Source organism: Gymnoscopelus microlampas (genome assembly GCF_963454915.1).
Source record: "Gymnoscopelus microlampas genome assembly, chromosome: 18".
In the NCBI taxonomy this organism is placed as follows: domain Eukaryota; kingdom Metazoa; phylum Chordata; class Actinopteri; order Myctophiformes; family Myctophidae; genus Gymnoscopelus; species Gymnoscopelus microlampas.
Genome location: NC_139955.1, coordinates 32,821,595 through 32,844,965, shown reverse-complemented (window position 1 = coordinate 32,844,965; position 23,371 = coordinate 32,821,595). Strand labels below are relative to the sequence as shown.

The 23,371-nt window shown below is 43.3% G+C and overlaps 1 protein-coding gene across 1 annotated transcript in view; it reads right to left on the bottom strand.

Annotated features, from left to right (window-relative positions):
- Positions 1–3,657: 3,657 nt before the first annotated feature.
- ankrd50 (ankyrin repeat domain 50) overlaps positions 3,658–23,371 on the bottom strand; it is a 38,661-nt gene continuing 18,947 nt past the window's right edge. Inside the window, exon 4 of the mRNA XM_084041341.1 lies at positions 3,658–8,021. Coding sequence (XP_083897467.1) covers positions 4,477–8,021 — 3,545 coding nt within the window. The 3' untranslated portion in view covers positions 3,658–4,476. The remainder of the gene's footprint in view (positions 8,022–23,371) is intronic.

Genomic DNA, 23,371 nt, shown 5'->3' with positions numbered 1-23,371 from the left:
AGATGTAGTGGAGTAGAAGTAAAAGTACTGAAAACTGGAAATACTCCAGTAAAGTAAAACATACCTCAAACTTTTACTTAAGTAATTGTACTTAGTTAGGCTACTTCACAGCACTGTATGTGTATATATATGTGTGTGTGTGTGTGTGTGTGTGTGTGTGTGTGTGTGTGTGTGTGTGTGTGTGTGTGTGTGTGCGCACGCACAACCTATGCTTAGCCTACTCACCGAATAAAGATGGCGATTGATTTCACAAATAAAGGATCCAACTTCTGGTTCTGCTGTTTGATTCTGAAGGGATTACTTTCTTCTTCCCAAAATGCATTTCAGGTAAAAGAAATACTGCTACTGCATGCTGCATTTCAATGATACTAGCGTCTCTTACATAAGCGCCATCATGACGCATCGTCATGAAGGTACCGGTGAACGAAGTGACGCTTTGCATTCACACTCACCTGACGGGATAACAATGCAGGCATTCCGACAAGGTAGCCTACAGCGACGTGATGTTGATGGTATGAAATATACGGCATTCAATATCGGCACACAAAGCCAGCCAAAGTTAAATATAGCCTACATTTCAATTTTCAAATAAGTGGGATAGGGGGTTATGAAGGTCAAAACGCAAGGGAAATTTTAAAAACTGAAAAGTCAACAGAAGCAAAAAAATAATAATTGATACACAGGATTAATCAATTAACATCTAAAGGAAGGAGGGAAGTCGGTCGGATTGGCGGTTCGCCAAAAATGTCTATAGATCCCCAAATATGGAGATCCCTGGTGTCATCGACATGACATCACAGCACTGACATCGGTCCCAGACGGCAAATAACTCAAATCACTCGATGAATTGAATACACAGGACCACAATGGAAACAGGCCCTTGGGGCTTGTGTTATCCTTTTAGCACCATTGTATAATCGTACCACTGTACTATTTGCAAACTGTTAATAAAGTATTCAATCAAAAGCTCCTTTGGGTCATCAGCTATACCTATACGCATCGTCAGTCTGAATCTTATGTGGGACACACACACACACACACACACACATAAACGCTCAAGAGATTCTGCGCATTTTAAGATATAGATCCCAGTAGGCCTATTTGTTTTTCTAAAGAAAGACTGACAGTTTTCTAAAAAAAAATATTACAATATTAATGCATGCAGATCACATGCATCACATATTTCCCCATAAAAAAGTGGGAGTCTGGGAGACTTTTTTAATGCATAGTTCTCAATCTGGAAATTCTTCGGCTCAACAATATGACATCATACATGGCAGACCAACATTGTACATTTCAATCTGTAGGGCTCAGATGAACTGAGTGAACCGGGGCGATGAGGGGGGGGAATGAGCTTGGCACCATCCCCCGTTCCACTTCAGTTTGATCCAAGAGCTGTGATGCATGCAGTGTCCCGGTTTGGCCATCTACCATCAAACGGCCAAGTAGCAGAGGAAAGACTGAGCGCAGCCTGCAGTTATGTAGACCTAACAAAGGATTTGGGGGGACGGGACTCCCTATTGGAAAAATGGGATGAGTGCCTCTGGATTGAGGCCAAAAGTCTGTCCACAGGGCTACAGTATTTGATGTGAATTGACCTCTGCTTGGTCTTAAAAGGGCAATAAATGATTGCTGTCCATTTAGATTCATCATGTCTGGGAGATGTCTAACAGTCTCTATCTAGCACTCATAAAAGACCACAACAAAATGGGCAAACATTCAAGCTTACCTAACAAGTGTGATGACACTAGTTGTATAAGTTGAATGTATCTTTAACTCCAATGTCCCCAACGCATGAATAAAGCAGCAAAAGACGTAATCATTTTCCAGCAGTAAAGCAAATATGTTTATTAAGCACTTTAATATACATCAGAAAATTCCACTTCATATAGTACAGGAATTCTTTTAACTGAACGTTTAATGTACAAGTTAAGCTATTTACAATCCAATTTGTTGACAAATAAGTGAAACGTGACAAGACAAAAACACAAGCAAAACAAACTATAAACTGCACAAGACAGCTTATGATGATTTCCAACAGTTCTTCTAGAATCCAATCCAAACCTTCCAATGAACCTTCAAGCCATCGTCGCTGTCGGGTGGAAACCTCATATGTCCAAAACTGTTACTTTTCAGGATTCAAATAGCAAAAATATTGCCGATCTACAACCTCAAAATGTGTCATCACGACACACTTTGAGCTTGTAGATTTAAAAATGTTGTGGGACACAGTAGTATGACGCAGTAGGGCATTAATTTGCAGGGGGAAAAAAACATTAAAATATGGAGATAAGAGGTTTCTGTCCGGACAGCAACGCCATACACACCGAGCTGCTGTTGCACTGAGGGAGCTAAGAGCTTTGACCAAGGGCTTTAAGTGTTTGTGCATGCCATTGCTTTCCTTCTCCCCTCCACTCGCTCTCTGCATGAAAATAGCTCACTGTTAACATTAAGAAAAGCCTGCAAAAATATGACACAGCCTGTAAATGCTAACGCAGCTCCACACAGTTCATGAGAAACAGATGTTTCTGATGTTCTAAGCTAGCGTCATACAGTCAAATCCCCGCCCCCCCCACCACATACACAGTTCTTAAGCAAGGTTTACTGTAGGTCCAATTGAACTCCTATGCAGTCAGCTATACCCAGAAAGGGGAGGGGGGGCCAGTGGGATACAATTTTGGCTCGACAAGGACACATTTTAAGACACCGCTTTCAAACTACGATATTATATTGAAGCCTGCAAAGCCTCAGCTATACTTAGTTGCGTGCCGGTGTCGTGCTCAGTAAATAGCAGATCTACAAGCTCACATCGGGTCACGAATGTGATGCGTTGTGAGCTTGTATATCTGCTATTTACGGCATGCAACACCAGCGTGCAACTAAGTATAAATCAGGCTTAAGTTGTCTCAATGGCCGTAAAGCCCCGTTGCGCCGGTTTGCATCATGCCACCCCAACAAGAGACCAGTGGAAAATAGAACATACTGCCCACATGACACTGATAAAAGGGAAACAAAGCTTTGAATTTTGTTTCTTGCATTGTTTGTGATAGGTTATTATGTAACTGACAGCCGATGCATTTGTTTAATCACTGCGCTCACTTGAAACCACTGCATTTAGCACCAGACTCCGTTGCAGAACAGCACACGATGGGTTATTTAAATATTTTAAAACGCACAAATAATAACACGCACAAAAAATAAAAATAAAAAAACAGCTGGAAAAACAAATCCCATAGGGACAAAATGAAATCACGGGTTTATAACATTTTCAATGTACTGCCCCCTCACTCTCATATCTGTAATAATACACAATGCACATAGTGATAACAAAAAATTAAGAATCCATAATAACTGCAGGCAACCTTTGAACACAGCACCATGGTAGAGCATACAACACAAAAAGTAGCAAAAGTGGCTTCTTTTCCAAAAAATAAATATGCTTGTATGTATATATACAGTATACGTAGTCTATATACTGTATATATATACACACACACTGGAGGAGCAAATTGCCATAGCTATTAACATATTACACACAACATATGTTTAGCACACTGATCAAGGTTAAACACAGATTATTTGGGGTCTCTAGAAAGGCAGAGTATCAATGCACGCATGTTTACATATCTGTATATCACGGTGTCAGTCACCTTGATGTCTTCTGGTTTTATGCGACAATGTACCTAGTGGTACATTGCTGTCAGTGTGAACACAAAAACGACTGCAAACAAAACAAACAGCACATGTAATATAAAAAAAATAAAAATAAAAAAAAACAAGCATTGGTATGTTTCTTTTGAACAGTTGGTTTGAATAAAACATAGGGTGGGGGGAGTGGTATGGAGCAAACGGTACAAATGCATGTCTGTTTTTTCTCTCTTTACAAAGTGCATACACTGTTTCATTAAATATCAATACATTAAATTAAAAATGATAGTGTGCATGAGAAGGCTGTAACAGATGTAGGCACATCAAAGTATCAGTTCCTTTTAAGCCTTATGCAGCAATTGACAATCTTCCCTAGGGTTTGTTTTGTTTTTCTATTTGAGGTGTCCCACTGGCGTGTGGAAAAAGAAAATAGTTTTACATTTTTTACTATGCAGATGAAAATAGTCACTTTGGCACATTCCCTCCAATGTCTGCATGACGAATGGCATTCAAGACATCTGAAATGGTATAGGAATGGTTTAGATTAATGCTTTGTTGAAAAACTGTTCTCTTGGCCAGATTGAGGCATTCCTCCAAATGCATCCATCATGCACAAGTCTGGTGATATCCAATAGATGACAGCTCTCTCTTGACTGCAACAGCTAAGCAAGTCCTTGAGTCGAACCCTAAGCTCTGCATATTTATCAGTGTAAATGAACAGAAAAGCTAAGGAATCGCTGGCTGTTGAGACGAATACTGAGTGTAGGATGCATTTCAATGAGAGCATATAGTGTTGGATTAGTTTGAAAGTCTATTCATTATTACCGGCTATAATGGAGTCTCCTTTTTGTAGTTAAACCCAGGGTCTGATCCTTCAATCTGCAATTTAAGGGCTTGTTTAAGGCTTAGTTCTGTCTCCCCAATGGGATAGTTCTCTAGAACATCCTGGTGGCCTCGGTTCTGGACGGACCGAGGCACAGAGACCCTTCCCAGGAATACCTGATTGCCCAGGTGGTAATTGGGGTTGGTCATGATGCCGTTCCTCTTCTTCTCTGCACAGCTCTGCTGCTGGATGAAGAGCTGGTCGTGGCCCGGCCCCCCCTCCGGCTGGGTGGCCGAACTGTCGATCATGATCTTACAGTGAGGATCCTTTACTGCAATGTTCGCGACCGCCTTGTTGAGGGCGATCCTCTTGTCGAACTGGGTCATTTCATACTCCAACACCTGACCCTGGCTCGATCCGCTGTTCTTGAGCTTTTTCTTGTCTCCCGATGTCCCTTTGCTGTTCGACGTCCCGTTTCCGACCTTGCTTCCCTTTGTCGACTTGAGACTGGGTTTTAACTGGGTCCAGTCAAAGTCAGTGGAGGGAGACGCCGGCTGCAGCTGGCCGATGGACTTGGTGGTGGAGGAAGGCGATACGATGGACTGCCTACTCCGGGTGCGTGGAAGAGAGTGCTGCTGGATCTGCTCTGTGAAGGTCATGCCATGAAAGCTGTCTATGGGCACGGTCTGTGCAGTGGCCGTAGACGAGGTGGTTCGCAGGGAGGAGTTCTTTGAGCTTTTGAGAGAATTGTTGGAGAGGGAGGATTTCTGTCTGTCCACTGTGGAGTCGGGAGACTCCGATGGGGAGCTGAAAGCATGGACAGGTCCGTTGGGCTGGCCTCGTCTAGACGACTGCATGTCTCCAGCTCCCGTGCTGCCAGAGCTGTTTGACTTGATGGTCAGAGACTGCATTTTGCCCGTTACGGACAGTGGCGTTTTCTCCTCCAAGGTATGAACAGGGGACGGGTTACAGCCATTTAGAGTCGAGGCCCCGTATTTCTCTAGGAGTTTTATGATCATAGAGTGGCCACCTTTTGCCGCCACTCTCATTGCGGTGCGTCCAAACTGGTCAGCGTGGTTGGGGTCGGCACCTTGCTCTAGGAGTAGCTGGACAACATCGATGTGACCCTCCTGAGCCGCTATGCCCAGTGCCGTCGCACCCTGGTTACACGTGTGGTCCACACGTGTACTGTTGTCTATCAAAAACTGTACAACTTTCGTGTGGCCTTGCCAAGCAGCAGACTGGAGAGCTGAGCGCTTCTCATTGTCACAGGAGTTCACGTCAGCATGATAGTTTATCAGCAGTCGGACCATTTCGACATGCCCCTGCCAGCAGGACACGTGAAGGGCCGTCCTGCCCTCAGTGTCGCTGGCTTCCACATTCGCCCCGTTTTCCAGGAAATACTCCGCCATTGCCAGCTGGTTTTCAAGTGCCAATATGTAGAGCGTTGGTCGCCCATCTGCGTCTTTGTAGTCTATGTCAGCCCCGTGACTTAGTAACAGTTCCACAATGTCCCTGTGACCTTCCAATGCGGCCACCCTGATAGCATTCCTCCCATCGTATCCCCTCTGGTCAATGCAAGACTTATTTTCCAGGAGAATATGAACGCAGTCGTAATGTCCCTCCTGTGCTGATAATATCAAGGGTATTCTGCCATCGTTGTCTACCTCGGAACAGCGGGCTCCTTGCTCAAGGAGGGCGTCACACACTTGCCGGTGGCCCTCGAAGGAGGCCATGTGTAACGGAGTCCAGCCTGCATCGTCCCTGTGGTTCTCGTCCAGGCCTCTGTCCAGCAGAGTGCGGACCACCTCCACGTTTCCCTGAGCCGAAGCGATGCTCAGGACGGTCCTCCCCTCGCTGTCGATGCTGTCAACAGCGGCCCCCCAGAACAGCAGTGTGTTGACCACAGAGGCGTGGCCCATGGAGGCGGCAGCGAGAAGAGGCGTACGCCCATTGTTGTCCGTGTGGTCCACGTCGGCCCCGCCTTCCAGAAGCAGGTCAACTACGTCCACGTGTCCTTCATAGCCAGCCACGAGCAGCGGCGTCATGCAGTCTTTGTCACAGTGGTCGACCTCCGCTCCTCTGTCGATCAGGAGGCTCACCACCGAAGCGTGGCCTTTGCTGGCCGGCACACAGAGAGCGGCGACCGACAGGGCAGTGCGCCCATCCACGTCCTCGTGGTTGACCTCTGCCCCATGGTCCAGGAGGTGCTCAACAATCTCCCTGTGTCCCATGTAGGCCGCCGCGATGAGCGCCGTTCTTCCTTCATTGTCCGCTTTGTTGACCTCGGCGCCGTGCTGGAGGAGATTCAACACGATATCCTCGTGACCTCCCCACGCGGCAGCCCTCAGAGCAGTTCTGCTGTCTGCATCTGCACAGTCCACTTTACCGCCAGCGTAGAGGAGGGCGGACACCACTTCCGAATGTCCGCCCCATGCCGCCGAGCGCAGGGCCGTCCAGCCATCATGATCCGTGTGATTTATATTGGCCTCACAGCCGATAAGGCAGTTGACTACCTTGGTGTGGCCCTGCCTTGCTGCCAGAGTAAGTGCCGTCTGGCCATGGTTGTCCTCAAGCTCCATGTTTGCCCCTCTCGATATGAGCAAGTTCACCACGTCAAGGTTTCCACTGTATGCAGCATTGGCCAACAGGGTTCTTCCGTTAGAGTCGCACTGGTTAACAGAGGCCCCGTTGTCAAGTAATGTCCGAATCGAGTCCTCTCTCTCCAACGCCTGCTGTACGATACAAGACGCGTGATCATCCTCATTGTTCACATGAGCACCAGCTTTGACCAGAAGCTGAAGCACCTCCTGTTCTTTTGGTATAGAGGTGCTTAGAGAGTCCTTAGCAGGAGTTCCGTTCCATACCATCCAAAGAGCTAGATTAAACGGCTCAATCTGCAAATTGGAGTTGACAAGATGCAGGGCAAATTCCTGTACTTCCAGTGGTTTGAGCTGCTTGGCCCGGCAAGTGTAACTCATTGCCAGCATCCTGTGGCCCTCCGCTGCGTTGCACAGGTATTTCTGGGTGCAGTGCTTAACATCCAGCAGCCACTCTGCAAAACTGTAGTGAAAGAGGATCTTAGTGCTTCCGAGGCCGTCCACTAACAGCTTGGCGAGAATGTCCATCTTCTTCTGAAACTCCTCCATGGTGAGAGTCATGTTTTTGGTCCAGACCGCGTGGTAGAGCTCCTTGACCGTGAGAGGCCTGCAGGCGGCCAGGATCACGTTGAGGATGGGCTGGACCTTGGCAAACTGCTTCCGGACGAACAGCCGCTGGCAGAGCCACAGGTAGAGGCCGTTGAGCGTGCCAGGGATGTCGCGGATCTCGCGCAGCATGATGAAGTTCTCCACCACGCCGTCCAGCACGCGCTCCAGGTAGAGGAAACAGCCACTGCTCTTGATGTGAAGCTGGTTGAGCATCTCGGCGGTCTCCTTGGTGAGGTGCTGCCGCAGGGCCTCCTCCTGGTCCAGCCGGTGGAGGATGTACTGCTGGACGTCCTTGACGATGTAGGCCTTGCGCAGGTCGTCCAGGCTGATCTTGCGGAAACCTGCGGGAAGAGTAAAGAGCTCGTTAGATGTGTGGGTTTAACCCATTGAGACTTTAGGCCGATTCTACAAAAGCCTTCTAAAATCAGTGGTTCTCACACTTTCAAGAGTTTTCAAAAATGTTCATAAACAGCAGATGTACAAGCTTGTATATCTGCTATTTTTGAATAGCCAACACAAAAATCGGAAGTGACACAGATGCTTTCCCGGTTTTACTGGGTTTTTAAACACCGTAGCGAGATCATATACAGATTTAAAAAGGTCAATTCAAGATGCACTCATAAATAACCATGCTAGTGCAGTACAGATGCATGCAATAAAGAAAACATCAACAATCCATTGATTGTTGATCATTTGCACTCCCAAGGACAACAATAGAAATAAGCTCTTGAGTGTTTCTGTGTCATTTTTAACAGATATGTACAAATATATGGTCATGTATATGCAACATAAATAAATTACTGGGTTAAAATGGTTGAGTGAGGATGCTGGCAACAATGATTGAAGGAAAAACAGTGGTTCCCCCTACAATGCCTTAGAATCTGAATCATACTGAACAGAACTTAAGACTAGCCATGAGATCACAGTCACCATTCCCCCCTAATAATCCTTCACCTTTGGCTAACTCGTTTAAGCCTACCTTTCTGAGAGGATATTGAGCAGAACCAAGATAATAATGGGTGAACTAAATTGTGTTTCATCCAAGAGGACTTCACACAAAAAGTTAACATGTTCAGAAATCGAGAGAAATTGCTTCAGGCACATATTTTTGTTTATCCCATTAAAACCTGAGGCCGATTCTACAAATGTCTTCTAAATCCTAACAGTTTTCTGAAAAACCTATGTTGCTATATCTGTGCTGCTCCAACTTTTTCATGTCAAGGACCACCAAAATTACATGTATTTGGCCACGAACCCCCATCTGAAAATGTTTTCTTCCAGGGACCCCAAGAAGCAAAGATTTGAGTACATTTTTTAAAAATGCTTTAAAAATAGATATTCAAAGATTTGCAATTTGCATATATTTTCACTATTTTCCAAAGATAGCAGATCTACAAGCTCATAGCACAAAGTGGCGTGCTATGAGCTTGTATATCTGCAATTGTTTTTATAGCCAACCAATGTGCTATATATATATATATATATATATATATATATATATATATATATATATATATAGCTCAAATCTAAAATGACGCTTATGCTTTCCCTTTTTTAATGGGTTATTTCAGTTTGGATTGCAATACCGTTGTGATGCATATGAAACGTTTGCATCATTACCTCCTTCTCACGTCACCTCAGTGACATGAAAAATAAAACACATGCAACTATAAAGGTGTAAATAACCAACTGGGGTCGTGGTAAACAGTATCAGGCTGTGATACATCACACTAGCATCGCTCAAAAGGAACACAGGCAGTGCTGCAGAGTGCACCAATCAAACCGAAGTGAGAACAGGGGAGCCATCATTTCCATGCTTGTAAGCACATCAATGGCCTGTAAAAAAAAGATCTCTCAAGTGCCTCACTCATTATGAGACAACATGCTCCCAGTGTAGACCTTTATAAATCTTATTTTTGGGGAAAAAAGAAATAATAATACCACCATGGGTCTTAATTCATGATCGTTAATGTTGGGATTCCTCTCCCGGGCAGAGGAGAAATGGCCATCTAATGGCCTCTTTTTCACTAATAGGCAGAGAAAAGAGCCTTTCTCCATGCTGACACAATTTGCTCATGGTTTGCATCGTCTGTGTGGACCCCAGGGCAGGGGGAGTGTTTGTGCATACTTTTACTTAAAGTTCCCATGGCTCTCTCAGGCTTAGAAAAAAAAAAGAAGAACAAAAAAAAAGAAGGAAGTCCATGCAGACTCCCGTGATGTTATTGACATATTTCTCAATGACTAACAGGTGTCCAGCTGTGGGAAAATGAGTTGTTACTGTGCCTTCTTATCTAATTGCTCAGTCAGATCTTGCACTTTAAAACCTGTTTTCCTGGAAAGAATATGGTCTACTTTCACATTGCCAAGTCTAAAAAGTAGTCAACATGCATTTTTTTTTAAATCAAGACACCTCTTAAGAAAAACATTGGCAGTTAAATGTACTGGGCAGAGCCTCTGGCAAGAAGAGAATGCTTCGAATCACAGCAAAAAACATCCATCTTGGAGAGAAACCTTTAAGATTGCATGAATTATATAACAATATTTGGCTCCGCAGACTATGAATCACACATCGTCACTATGCCTTAGGCACAGTTCTCTCGGTTCAACTTATATTGTGTGGGTAAAAAAAAAAAAGAAGGCTATGAAATCGTATTCCATGCGAGGGAAAATGGGAACCACACCTGCAGAGAAATGAGAAACATCCCCCCCAATCTATTGTGTACTACTTTAACCCATTCAAACCGGGAAAGCATCCGTGTCATTTTAGATTTTAGCTATATATAAATAGCAACATACTTTTTTCAGAAAACTCTTAGGATTTAGAACAGTGGTTCTCAAAAATAGTAGATATACAAGCTCACAGCGCTTCACTTCTCTTCTGGGGGCCCCTGGCACAAAACATTTTCAGATGGGGGGGGGGGGGCACGGCCATAAATATATATATATATATATATCGATTTGGGGGTCCTTGACACGAAAAGGTCTGAGAACTACTGATTTAGAAGTCATTTGTAGAATCGGCCTCAGGTCTTAATGGGTTAAAGGAAAATACAACCTGTGAGATTCCAGGCAGGTTCTGACAGCTTAGATAACAGACAGGGAGAAACAGGTGCAGTGGTTTTTCTCTTCCAAGAGGTAGGCCTTATATGTTCACCCTTTATGTCTGTCTCACAAGATCAATCAAGCACACCTCTACTCACTCCAACCCCCACACATGCCAAAAATATGTCCTAAATCCCACAATCATAAAAAGGGGATATTAAAAACATGGAAATTATATAATGGTATTCATATCTTGCACAAGGATTCATGGTCAAATGTGTTTTTGTTTTTTACAAATAATCACAAACTGAAATTCTTAAATTCCTTGCCAAAGGCATAATTTACCACAAGGTAGACAGTGTAGCAGTGACACTTATCTTGCAAGGCACATGGTCATTAAATCATTACTAAGAACTGCTTTGATTCTGTATTTAATATTACATTATCAAAGTAAAGCACAGAAAAACAAACAGATTCACCTAGTTAATATGTTCAGTAAACCATGAGAGAAATTAAACCTGAACACTAAGTTTTAATTTAGTGTTGTTCACTAAAGTTTTAATTAATCCCTAGTGCCATTAAGGTGCAGTAGTATCAGACAGAAATTCGGTTCATCTTTTTTGTTGTTGTGGATTATTGTTTATCTGGCGGTTTATTTTACCCATGTCAATATCCCCCCCTCCTTTTTCCCCCTTTTTCTTTTTTTTTAAAGGAAACTTGAACTTGTTCTGAGCAGCAGTGTTCACTTTCCACTTCCCCTGTCTCCCAGACTCAATGCCCTGCTGCTCTAGCTCCCAGCCCCACCTCCAGGTGCAGTGAAACAGGAGGAGGCGCTGACATCATGGGAATTAGACACAGGGATAAGACACACACTGTGGAAATGAAAGTAATTAAGACGGGCAAAAGGAGAAAGCGGTAATGGAATACCACTAATGTTGAGTTTTGTTCAAGTCAGCAAGTACAAGATAGATTAGGCAAATGTTCAAGCACATATTACTTTTACATTCCAAAACCTTTGGTACCTCGTGGACGCTGGGATCAATACTTTGTGATGGATGTGACTAATGTAATATGATGCCAGAGATCTGCTCTGTTCTCTGATTCTGCTATGGGAAAAGAGCTATGAGGAAGTACTTACAAATTGACCAAGAAAAAACAAGTAAAGGCATACAAATAATAATAATAAAGTTAAGTATTCCATCACTGACTCTTCCTCACTGACTGTTCCCAGACCTTCATTGGAAATTCTGGAACAGTTCCAGCTGGGACAGGAAATACATACACTGAGAGGGGGGGAAGAGGCCGCTAAGAGGGGAAAGGGTGCATAACAACTTTGAAAGAACAGCTATTTGCACCCAGCAAGTGAATTTGACAGTAGCATGACATTTCATTTTTTAAAGTTTGTCAATTTAGATTTGTCCTATGCTCAGGGGGAGTCTGACCAACAGCATGGACATTACAGAGCTCTAACACCGTTGAGAATATGGGAGGGGGGGGGGGGTGTGTTGTGCTGTAGTTTAATGATCACGGTTTCTTCTAAATTCCACAGCTGCTGACATGCCAATTATGAAGACACAGTGACTAGGAAATCTGGAGGAGGCAGAAGGGAGACAGATTTGACTGCAGCCATCACAAAATGAAGAGTATGGTTGAGGGGGGAAAAAAAGAAAAGAAAAAAATAATAGAAGTTTTTGAATCAACTTCATGGGGCCAGGAGAAAGTCAAAAGCAAGAACTGCATAAGGAATTAGGGCGTTCAATCTGAATAAGCCGGGAAAGGACTACTTCTTTCAATTATAGTGAATGGAGGGAGATGACCTACAATTTCCACTTGAGTCATCGCAGACATCACTTCATAAGGCTTGGATCTCAGTAGTGCAGCCCTTGCATTATTGCTCCTATTGTAGTGAGAGGGCAGTGAAAGCCGTGCAACAGCTGTGGGGCAAAGGCAACCAGAAGTATCATTCTTATAGCTGTTCAGTCGCATCAGTGTGAAGGGACTACAATGAAATACTACAAGTCTTACTAACCAACAATATTCTTCGAAATGATTTACTTTCTAACTGAAAACCCAACATACACAGCAGAATCTTGAACCTATTTTTACACAAGACGCACAACTACAAGGGCAGAATAATTGCAATGCAGTAACTTTTGCTCAGTGTTGTGAGCATGCGCATATTTGTGTGTTATGTTATGTGAATGGCTGAAGAGGCTGTATAAAGTGACTTGCTAAACAAGCAACAAATGACACATTCATCAGGGCGAGGGATGCAGGCCTCTGAGCCAGCTGCTGCTCGTTATGGAACTGGATACCAGCCATGAGAGACAGAGCACCAGCGCACAAAGAGGGACTGTTTGCCTTCTAGATTAATTTCTAGATGACAAAACGAAGCATGGGTGTATGCGCATGTGTGCATGCAACTGGAGGGCGTTTACTACAGGTTCTGGCCGATCAAGCAGGATTTTTTTAGAAACCGGCAGTGCCTCAACCTCGCCGCCACGTTCTTTGAGAGACATCGTCTTAAGTCATGGGATCCAAAAAGAAAACAGAAACCCAAGCCTTGTTCCCCTCTCTCTCCTCGGGCTCTCAACGTTCAGCAAACGTCTGCTCGACAGCTGCAGAGGTCTCAGCTCCAAAACATAAAGAGAACCTCCTTCCCTAAACACAAGTACTGGTGGACGGGATTCAACTCCAATGTTCTACAACAGCCATTTCTTAAGGCTATACTCCTTTCATAATTTGAATCTAACATAACTGTCATATTTCATAGCGATACGTCACATTTGTTTGATTATGTCCATAAGAATAGTAGCATGTTGCATTTCACTCTGTGTGGACAAATGGGATTCATCAAACCGTTTCGACACAAAAGAAACCACAGTGCAGGACTGATTCCAACCAAGTCACTCTTTCAACTGTACAGGCAGCTTTTGCAAGTGAAGCAAGTCCTTTTTTTTGACATTGGCAACTAGATTTTATGGTCAATCTTTGTCCCTGTAACACTGGTTGACGAGCAGAGCACTGCCGACGAGACGCTGAAAAACAATTACACAATTAATTTGGTTTCTACCGTAGACAATGACACATGAAGACATCACTTGCCCCAACGTGCCTCGCGTGACGAAATTTCAAACGGCTTCGACCGAGTCTTACCAGTTGGACCTGTTGTGGTCTTAACTGAACACAGACAGCGGAATACCGCTCAAAGACAGCGGCCCCTCAGCTCCGCTGGGATTAGTGTGCAATCTAATAGTCTTATCAAACCACCTGCAGCAGGAAGGAGGATAAGGCTCGCAGGGGAATACATCCATCAAAAGATGATTTATGCGAAACATTGCAGAGCTCCCAGCGCAGATGATGAGTGTTTTATTAAACAGCCAATGAAACCAGGTTTTGTGCTCGAGATGCACTTCTGTCTGAATGAAGGAAGTTCTGACATGAGATCAACTCGTGAGGCACACCTGGTCACACCTGGCCGTACTATATGTGTGCGCTTCCACTTATCCAACAATGGAGTACTATTCTGAGCTAGCTGTCCCAATATATCACGGAGGTTCTTGATCGAGTACAGCTGCACAGACGACTGGAAAGTTCGTCCAAGTGGAGAAATTCCCAATACAAATCTACAGCTGCAGTAAAAGAGTGATGACATTCTTTCAGCCAGTTTAACAGTATACAAATCAAATATAACCCACAAAATATAAATATTCTGGGAGTAGATAAATTGAATGAGCTTTATCCATTCCAAAGTATCCATTCACCAGTATATCTTTGTTTCTTTTGGGGTAAAGTCAGGGGTGGCAAACCTTGTATGTCCAAAACCGTTCCTTTTTTAAATATTATCTTAAAAACATTTAAAAACAGTGAAAATAGCCGATTACTTGTAGATCTGCAATTTTCACTACTTTTGCGCAACACTGTATGATGAAGTAGGGTATTAATTTACAGAGTTACAAGTAGAGATATGGAGATACAAGGTTTCTGCCCGACAGCAACGATATGCAGTTTCACAGCAAATAGCCTGGGCAATGTCAATCTTTGTAACATTGCCGTCACAGTTTTGTTTGTTTCATATGTGATTTATTTTGCTTTTATATGCATTGCATTCTTGCGTATTTTATTTTTTTAGCTAGATACTTATTTATTTTTGTTGTGTGCAGCCCTTTGGGACATGCTTTGTGATATTGGGCTATAATAAGCTTGTCATATGCAAATATAGTTCTAAAAACTATACTGATTACAGTGATTGTGTGCGCACTGTGCTAAACATGCCCGTATCATTGAATCCCAACAGTGCATTGCTCAGCTACAAGTGCCTGTCTTAACTCATTAAACATTAAGACCTGAGGCAGATTCTAGAAATGCCTTCTAAATCAGTAGTTACCACACTTTCAAGATTTTTCAAAAATGCTCAAAAATAGCAGATACACAAGCTGTGAGCTTGTATATCTGCTAATTTTCCCAAATGATATGTATTTGGCCACGGATCCCCCCCCCCCCCCCCTCTCAAAATATTTTATTCCAGGGACCCCCAGAAGCAAAGATTTGAGTTAAAAATGTTGGCTTTAAAAGAAATATGTATTCAAAGATTTGCACAAATTTTCATGATTTTTCAAAAATAGCAGAGATGCTATTTTTGAATAGCCAAAGAAATCTAAAGTGACACAGATATTTTCCCGGTTTTAATGGGTTAACTCACCAAATGTGTGTACAATCCAAACTATTTTGTCAATTGTCAATTCTAATGTTTGCTTTTCTTTCTCAAAGTGGGGTCCGGGGACCCCCAGGTGTCCTTGGGGGGGTTCCAAGGGGTCTCCAGCAAAATTAGTGAATATAGCATAAAAATCAGTGTAACCACTTACCCATAAAAATAGCTTGTAGATCAGCTATTTTCAAAAATATTATGTGAAAAATCGTGAATAATTAAAAAACAATTTTCATAACTTTGCCAACTTTTAACACCTCAAACCTCCTCTTTTCAGATGGGGGGTCTGCGGCCTAAAACATAAATTCCTTGACATGAAAAAGTTTGAGAACCACTGCTCCAGTCTTCCCGACTTCACTTTATGTTTTTGTTTGCCATTACGTCACCTGACCTCTCAGCGACCTCACTTAGCCATATCGCCAGCACATGCTTCTGTTCACCTACGCAGTAAATGCACTCAGTCTAGCGTTACCAATCATGTTTTATTTGCCATCGAGTCACTTCAAATAAACCCATTATCTGCTACCGGCACACGGTGTACAGAAAATGTCTGGAACCATTTACGTTTGCCAGAATGTCCACACAACAGATTTAAAAAAGGAAAAGGAAAAAGAAAAAAAGGAAAAAGGTTCAGCTCAGTGGAATGCTCTGCAAGTTTGCGGTAAAAGCTAGGTACTTGCAAAGTTATCCGTGACATGCCAGTTGAGAGGCAAGAGTGGGATAGGACACTGGTTCTCAAAGTGGGGTGCATGGACCCCCGGGGGTCCTTGAGGGTGTTTCAGGGAGTCCCCAGAAAAATTAGGAAAAGTATAACCACTTGAACCCTGTTTTATACCGCGGCTATTCGAAAATAGCAGATCTGCCATTTTCAAAACATTTTGAAAAATCTGGAACGGTTCTGAACATTTTTAACACAACTCTTCTCTTATGGGGGCCCATGGCACACAATATTTTCAGATGGGGGTCCAGGGCTAAAATGTTTGAGAAGGACTGGGATAAGAAACCCAAATTGCACTCCTACAGCAGAAAACACCGGCCAAGGGCCAATGAATCCCACATACTCAATTTGACCTCAAATGACATTAAATCCTATTCAAAACACCCCTCAATTAAAGCAGAAGCTGACAAGTGAAGTCTCACTCTTAAGCTAAAGCACCAGCACCAAAATACCGGCAATACCAATTTTCATTCCGTAAAACGTTAGCAGGGGCATGCCACATACCAAGGGAGATCACCTAATGCTTAATTCATACTTTGTTGCACGTCGAAAATAGCGGATCTACCAGCTCACAACGCGCCATGATGCGATGCCTTCTGAGCTTGTACAGTGGCTATTTTCAGCGCGTTAACACTGACAACACCGACAACAACAGAGTGTATAAATCAGGCTTCAGAAGTCGGGAGGGCAGCGGGTGCGAAAGTGGCCAGCCAGGTTTCTCCTCCATGTATAGTGTCATGTTACTGCAGAGCAGCACCTAAGGTGTTATAGATACAGACACCGTAGACCTGTAATTTGCCTGGCTGTCAGACTGCACCGCAGTCAATTACAGTGTTCAGCCGGGATTATGCTCTCCAGCTCATCTCAAAAGAGAAGCTCAGCAACGAACTTCGTCGCAGACGATGAAACGGTATACATGAATACCAACACAAATCTGCTTGTCTGTCTAAGCCAATTTTTTACCAAGGGAGGGCGAGATAACGTAACTAATTATCCGTCCTTTGTCCTGCTACTGAGAAGACAACGTTCACAGAGTGGATATCAAAAATATATAAAGGTTTATTCACACGCATATGGAAATATTATACATTACACACACACACACACACACACACACTATATCCCATAGTATATAATTTTAAACTTGATTGGAAACCCCTGTGGATGACATTACAGAATGTCATCTGCCGTGGTTGCTACAGTAGCTAGGGGTTTGTCTTCGGGGGGGGGGGGGGGGGGGGGGGGACATTCCGCCGTTGGCTCAGAAGAAATAAACCGTCCTCATTTCTGCATGGCTGTGTTTGTGTTGTCAGCCAGTCAGAATAGCTTGTGGTCCCTTGACTGAGTGTCTTGCCTTGCCCTGCAGCCCCAAAGAAAGAACACACAAGAAAATATCCGAGGACGCGTTAACAGCTCCGTTGACCTTTGTGGGGTGGGGTGTGGGGGTGTCTCCCAGGCCAGTGGACAAAATAAGGGCTGGGGTCTGAGAGGCTGGACTAGGCAGGGAGTGAAGAGCACCTACTTCAAACAAGGCTGCTATTTCATTTGTGATCAACAGTGGTAAATCAACTCTGTCACTCTCTGGCCACTGGGCAATGAAAGCCCCATTCATGGCCCGAGCAGGAGAGGAAAGCGGCGGTTGAGGCTCCTTGCTGGGGTGGGCTACCCATGTGAGCATGGCCCACTTCTCCAAACAGAAGCGGTAGCAGGAAGCTAAAAAACACAGTTCCAATCCACAGCCAACCGAGCAGTAGGCCTGTCACGATTATTACATAATCGCAATTATTTGAGATAATTGCAATTATTTGAGATAATTGCAATTATTTGAGATAATTGCAATTATTTGAGATAATTGCAATTATTTCTTACATAATTGTCATAATCATCATAATCATTTCCATGTAAAGAATGTTCATATATTAAAAAAATAGCAGATCTACAAGTTCAGCAAATCTCTTTGAACTTGTAGAACTTGTAAATTACATAATCGTGACAGCCCTACCCAGCAGAGAATTTCCTGAAAACCCTCGCTTTCATTAAACAATAACTGGGGTATACGTGATGACTTCTCTTCAAGGATGTGTGTGTGTGGTATGCGAGTAAAACTAATGAGCACTTTGGGTAGAAAAAGTACTCTAGGAATGTGTCTGAATGTGTCATCTTCAGAGGGAAATGAGTAAACCCCGTTAAAATGGCACCTAGCAAGAATGCCTGGTCACCCTCTCTCAACTACCACTGAGACCCAACCTGGAATATGTTTAGACCAAATATCTCAAGATATTTTTACGCTACTTATTAGTATTTTTACACTGTGGTATTGCTCCTTTTACATCAAATCCAATTTTACATTTTACAAGTCCAAAAACGTTCCCAAAATCTCTACACCAAACCTCTTTGCCGAAAATTCGGCTAATATGCCACAGAATATGGAGACTAGGGTTCAAGTGGTTAATGTAACCTACACTCTCCTGTATTCACATATTAGATAAGAGACAGTTCTGCGGAGGAGAACTTAAACCAATACACAATGCATGGAACTTTCAGACAGCTATAGTAGTCCTAGCCTGGAAACCGGTCGAATCTGCCAGAGCGAGGCTACAGTAGTCCTTGAAGACACAGGTCAACCACAAGAGACTATCCAAGTTCCAAGTGAATCATTCGGCGTATGGAATCACTAGACGGGGTGAAACCGTTTTCAGTTTTAAACCACTGCTTGGATGTGTTCCATACAGTCAGGGAATTGGTGTTGGCTCGTCGTGCAGTGACAGCCCAGCAACAGATGCAACATATTTTCTATTATACAGACTAATTCATGGTGGAGCATTTATGGAAATGTCTTTTACTTTGTGAATATAGTTGCTGTCGGGTGGAAACCTGTCCTAAACTTTTCAGGAAATGGTTACAACAATGGTTCCTACAGATCCAGTGTAGTCACAAACTCTTGTGAGCGAACTTTTCATTGATTCAATATTTGTAAAACCTACAGACTTAACCCCTTTCAACCTGCCGTCCCTATTTTGGGTGTGTCATTATAGGCAAAAGATGAATATGGAGAGATACAAGGTTTTTATGCCCAACAGCGACTATTGTGTACTGTATTTTTTATGTCAAAACCAAAATGTCCATAGATTGTGCATATATTCCAAAGTCCCTCTTTTAGTGGTCCCACGTAGCCCTAGTTACAGGCCTATGCATCCCCCAACAGTTTGAGAAATAGCAACCATGACATGCCTGCACCACAACGAATATTGGGCAGATGGCAGCCATTACAGTCCAATGATTCTTCCACTCCGATATGGAGATCACACACCAGGCTGTATAAAATACTACCAGCAGCTTATTAACACGAAATCAGTCATTTTCAATGAGAGCCTAAATGATTCAGCGTTTGAATAATATTACAAAGCAGAGGGGATTCTCTTTGCTCCAAAGATAAAGGATAAATAGAAATCGAAAAAGTCATCCCTGTCGACTCAAGTCAAAGCCTCTACGTTTCAGGGATTCTAAAGAAAGGAACGGGATCTATAAAACAGAGGCACGTTGTGAAAAACGACCGCATGTATCCGTCAAGTACAAGCTGTACTGCAAGAGGAATACAGAAGGACAACAGACAAATGAAAGATCAAAATATCTGCTGCTTAAAAGAAGAGAAGAGAAAAATATGCGAGTGGCTGTTTATATTTATGTAAACCGTATTTAACAGTCTGCAACTGCCAGACTCCCAGTGCCCTCACACCTATTTTGCTTGCTTTCTCTCCACTTCTGCTCTAGGCTTTTCTTAAATTAGCGCAGATAATCCCCCAGCTCCCAACCAAAAAAAGTAAACAAATGAATAAAATGAAATAAAAATCTGCCTGTCTAAGTGCTTCCAAAGCACTTCCCTCTGATGGCCGTACAGCAACGGAGAACACTGAGAAAAGGATTTGGAGATTTGGGTCTTTTCACCAGTTGGTTCCTGAAACTGGTAGGATTTGGGCACCTTTAAAAGGGACCATAACGGTGGCCTGGCACGTTTAGCCCATTGACTATGATGACTCATGGTAAACTTGACACTACCGCCGAACATTTTCCAAAGCATACCATTGGTTTGTTTGAGTTTCTAGAGAGCCTTTGGATTCTGTTCATTTCAGTACGGTATGGAAATCTACTTGCAGAGACTTGAAACTTGCCTGAGATTGGTAATCCAACCCATTAAATATAATTGTGGTGGTTCTTATTATTATTTTTCAAAGTTATGTTATCATTGCACTTTAATGAATGTTATAGCACGGATTGATTTGAGAACTATAGCCTGAAATAGTCCCTGGAGAAAATGTTCAACCAGCCATGACTTATTAAGCACACAATAATGTTTAGTGAACATTAACTCAATTATTCAGGCAAGTTCGGTAGTGTCTTAATGACTTAATGAGGAGAAAATGTAAACAAAAGACAAAATCGGAAAATAAAGCCATTAAAAGGAAAATCTATTGCCCAAGCAATAACAGTCTTTTTAACCACTTAAACCCCAGCATCCCTATTCTGGGCATGTCACAACACATGAACATTGGGCAAAAATGATGACCATTCAGCAAAAAACAATGCAGCGTTGTGAGCTTGTAGATCTGCTATTTTTGGCGAAGGGATTTGGTGTTGGGGGAAAAAGGAGGGGGCCATGGATGCCAGGATAGAGCCCTGGGGGACCCCGGCCAACAAAGTATATAGGATGGTTAAATCCTCAAATTCATTCTCCCATCCCACCCAACACCTTACAGAAGTGGGGTAATGGTGGGAATATAAAGTTGTCCAATCATTACACCCGTTTACTCCTTATTACATTGGAAGACTAAGAAAATACGGAGGAAGACGAAGGAAAAATGCGGTGGAAGACAAAGGAAAAAAGAGTGATAATGTTGATGTGATGGCAGACAGAGGGATGAGGCTCTGGTAGAAATGATTTAAGCTCTTTCTACTTCTTCCTCACAACAAGCACAAAAAAAACAGAACATTCTTTGTTTGCGAGGCACTGGCCAGCGGATGCGAGTGAGGCATTCTGTTGGAAGAAGTCAGAATATAATGCCTCCTCCCTCTTCCTGCTTAGGGTCTCAGAGGTGTTGAAAACTTCCCAAAGCACATTCCAGCTCCAAGACCGACACAAGGAATAACAGTTGAGCAAGGAAAAAGGAATTCACGAGAGTGTGACTCCTGGGGTACAGATACAGAAATCTATCCTTGGAACAGAAATGCGTCACCCCCAAGTGATTTCAGCTCGTATATCTATGGCAACAGTAATGATTCAGCTAGTGGATGAAATCCTCCAAATTCCTTCCGATTTCTTTTGTCTTGAGCTTTTGGACGAGCACTCTAGTCCGCTGTACTTTTCTGAGAAATTGCCTTCTGGTCAGAAGTCGTTTCTCAAACTTTATCGGCCCTATATTCATGGAACCACATCGTTCCGTATCTCCGCAGAACACAGGGTGTACTGGGAAACCCACACAACGTCCACCCTAGACAAAATAGGCTGTTCCTGTCAAATAAAGAGTTTGCTTTGCACAGAGCATGAAAAGTGGACTCTTTTTGGCGGACCAATGCCACCTCTAACTTGTAAACAATATGGTGGGTATTTTTAGCAGATACTTGGCCTCAATTTGATGCTCTGAAGTCCTCTCGTCTATTTTAGGTCTGGGGCGGCATGAATAAGGAACGTTCACATGGCTGTCATAATAGGGCTAATGGGAGATATGGAGAGTGAGTGTGAGTCAAAGTGCACACGCCTGTATGTGCCTGTGAAGAGGAGAAAGCAGGCCTTGCAGAAACATTCTCAACGTTGAGCTACAAGCGGAAGACTGAGTCTAGACAAAACAAAGACTGTGCTAAAACGCATCAGCTGAAGAGAACTGCCAGAGCCTATTAGCAGCCATGCTGGAGCATCTCGCTGCTCAAACACAATGGGACACAACCTAGTTCTGCCCTGAACACAATAAAATCTACCTTGTTACAGTAAATAACACTTAACAGAAATAAATAGTGTCACGTGTCATTCTGCTTCAGCTGTCCCCTTCTCAATGGCCCGACGACGACCCCACCGGACGCATTTTGCAACACAAGGCGTTTCGCATTCATTCACTGGTGGCTGCCGTGTCTCAAGAGCAAATCTTCGCTGTCGGGCAGAAACCTCCTATCTCCATATTCTAGCTTTTTGTGTTTTTCCGTAAATTAGGCCATGGGGGTCCTCAGAGTTACTACAGGGGGGCCGCCAAATCTTTGTGTGATAGGATCTTTTTTTTTTTTACATTAACTTGAAACCTAGCCTCCATATTCTGTGGAACATTAGCCGAATTTTCGGCAAAGAGGTTTGTTGTAGAGGGGAAAAAAGAGCAAACCAAGTACAAAGGTCAAGTTTACTAAGTATATAGGGTTTAAGTGGTTAAATAAACAAAAAAAAACATTAATTTACACAACACTGATGATAGTCAAGGAAGCCATCTATGAAAAGGTTTAATCTGCAACACAGTTCTAAACAATATGTAGTGGGGGGTCCCTAATTCATCTCTCTCACTCAGCTAAGGGGTCCTTGGGCTGAAAGACCCCTAGACTAGAGGGTTTTTAAGTGGTTAAGATTGCCATGTCCACTTGGCCAAGGGGGACAAGCCTACTGTAAACCTGAGGCAGTCACTACCTGAGACAGTCACTTGCACACAAAAACAACAAGCCAAAACTCACACAAGTGGCCGCCGCCGGTGACAGAGCGCGTATACGATCCTATACGACAGTGGTTCTCAGAGTGGGGTCCGAGGACCCTGGGGGGGTACCAGGGGGTCCCCAGCAAAAGTAGTTAACATAGTATCACAATCATACCAGCACTTTAACCTTTTATACATTGGCTATTCAAAAATAGCAGATATACAAGCTCATAGCGCGGGACTGAGTGCCGCACTATGAGCTTGTAGATCTGCTATTTTTGAAAATATTCTTTGAATATGAACATTTTTAACTTGAATCTTTGCTTCTGGGGTGGTCCCTGGAACAAAACAATTGCAGATGGGGGGGTCCGTGGCCAGATAAATATCAATTTGGGGGTCCTTGGCATGAAAAAGTTTGAGAACCACTGCTACACGAGCATTGAACACACCTGCTGGGGCTGAGCCTTGGCGTTAATACGTCTGCCATGCAGCAAAATGACAGACAACGAATCCGCGTTGATAAACCGACATCCTCGCTGGCCTCAACAGCTGACATTGGTT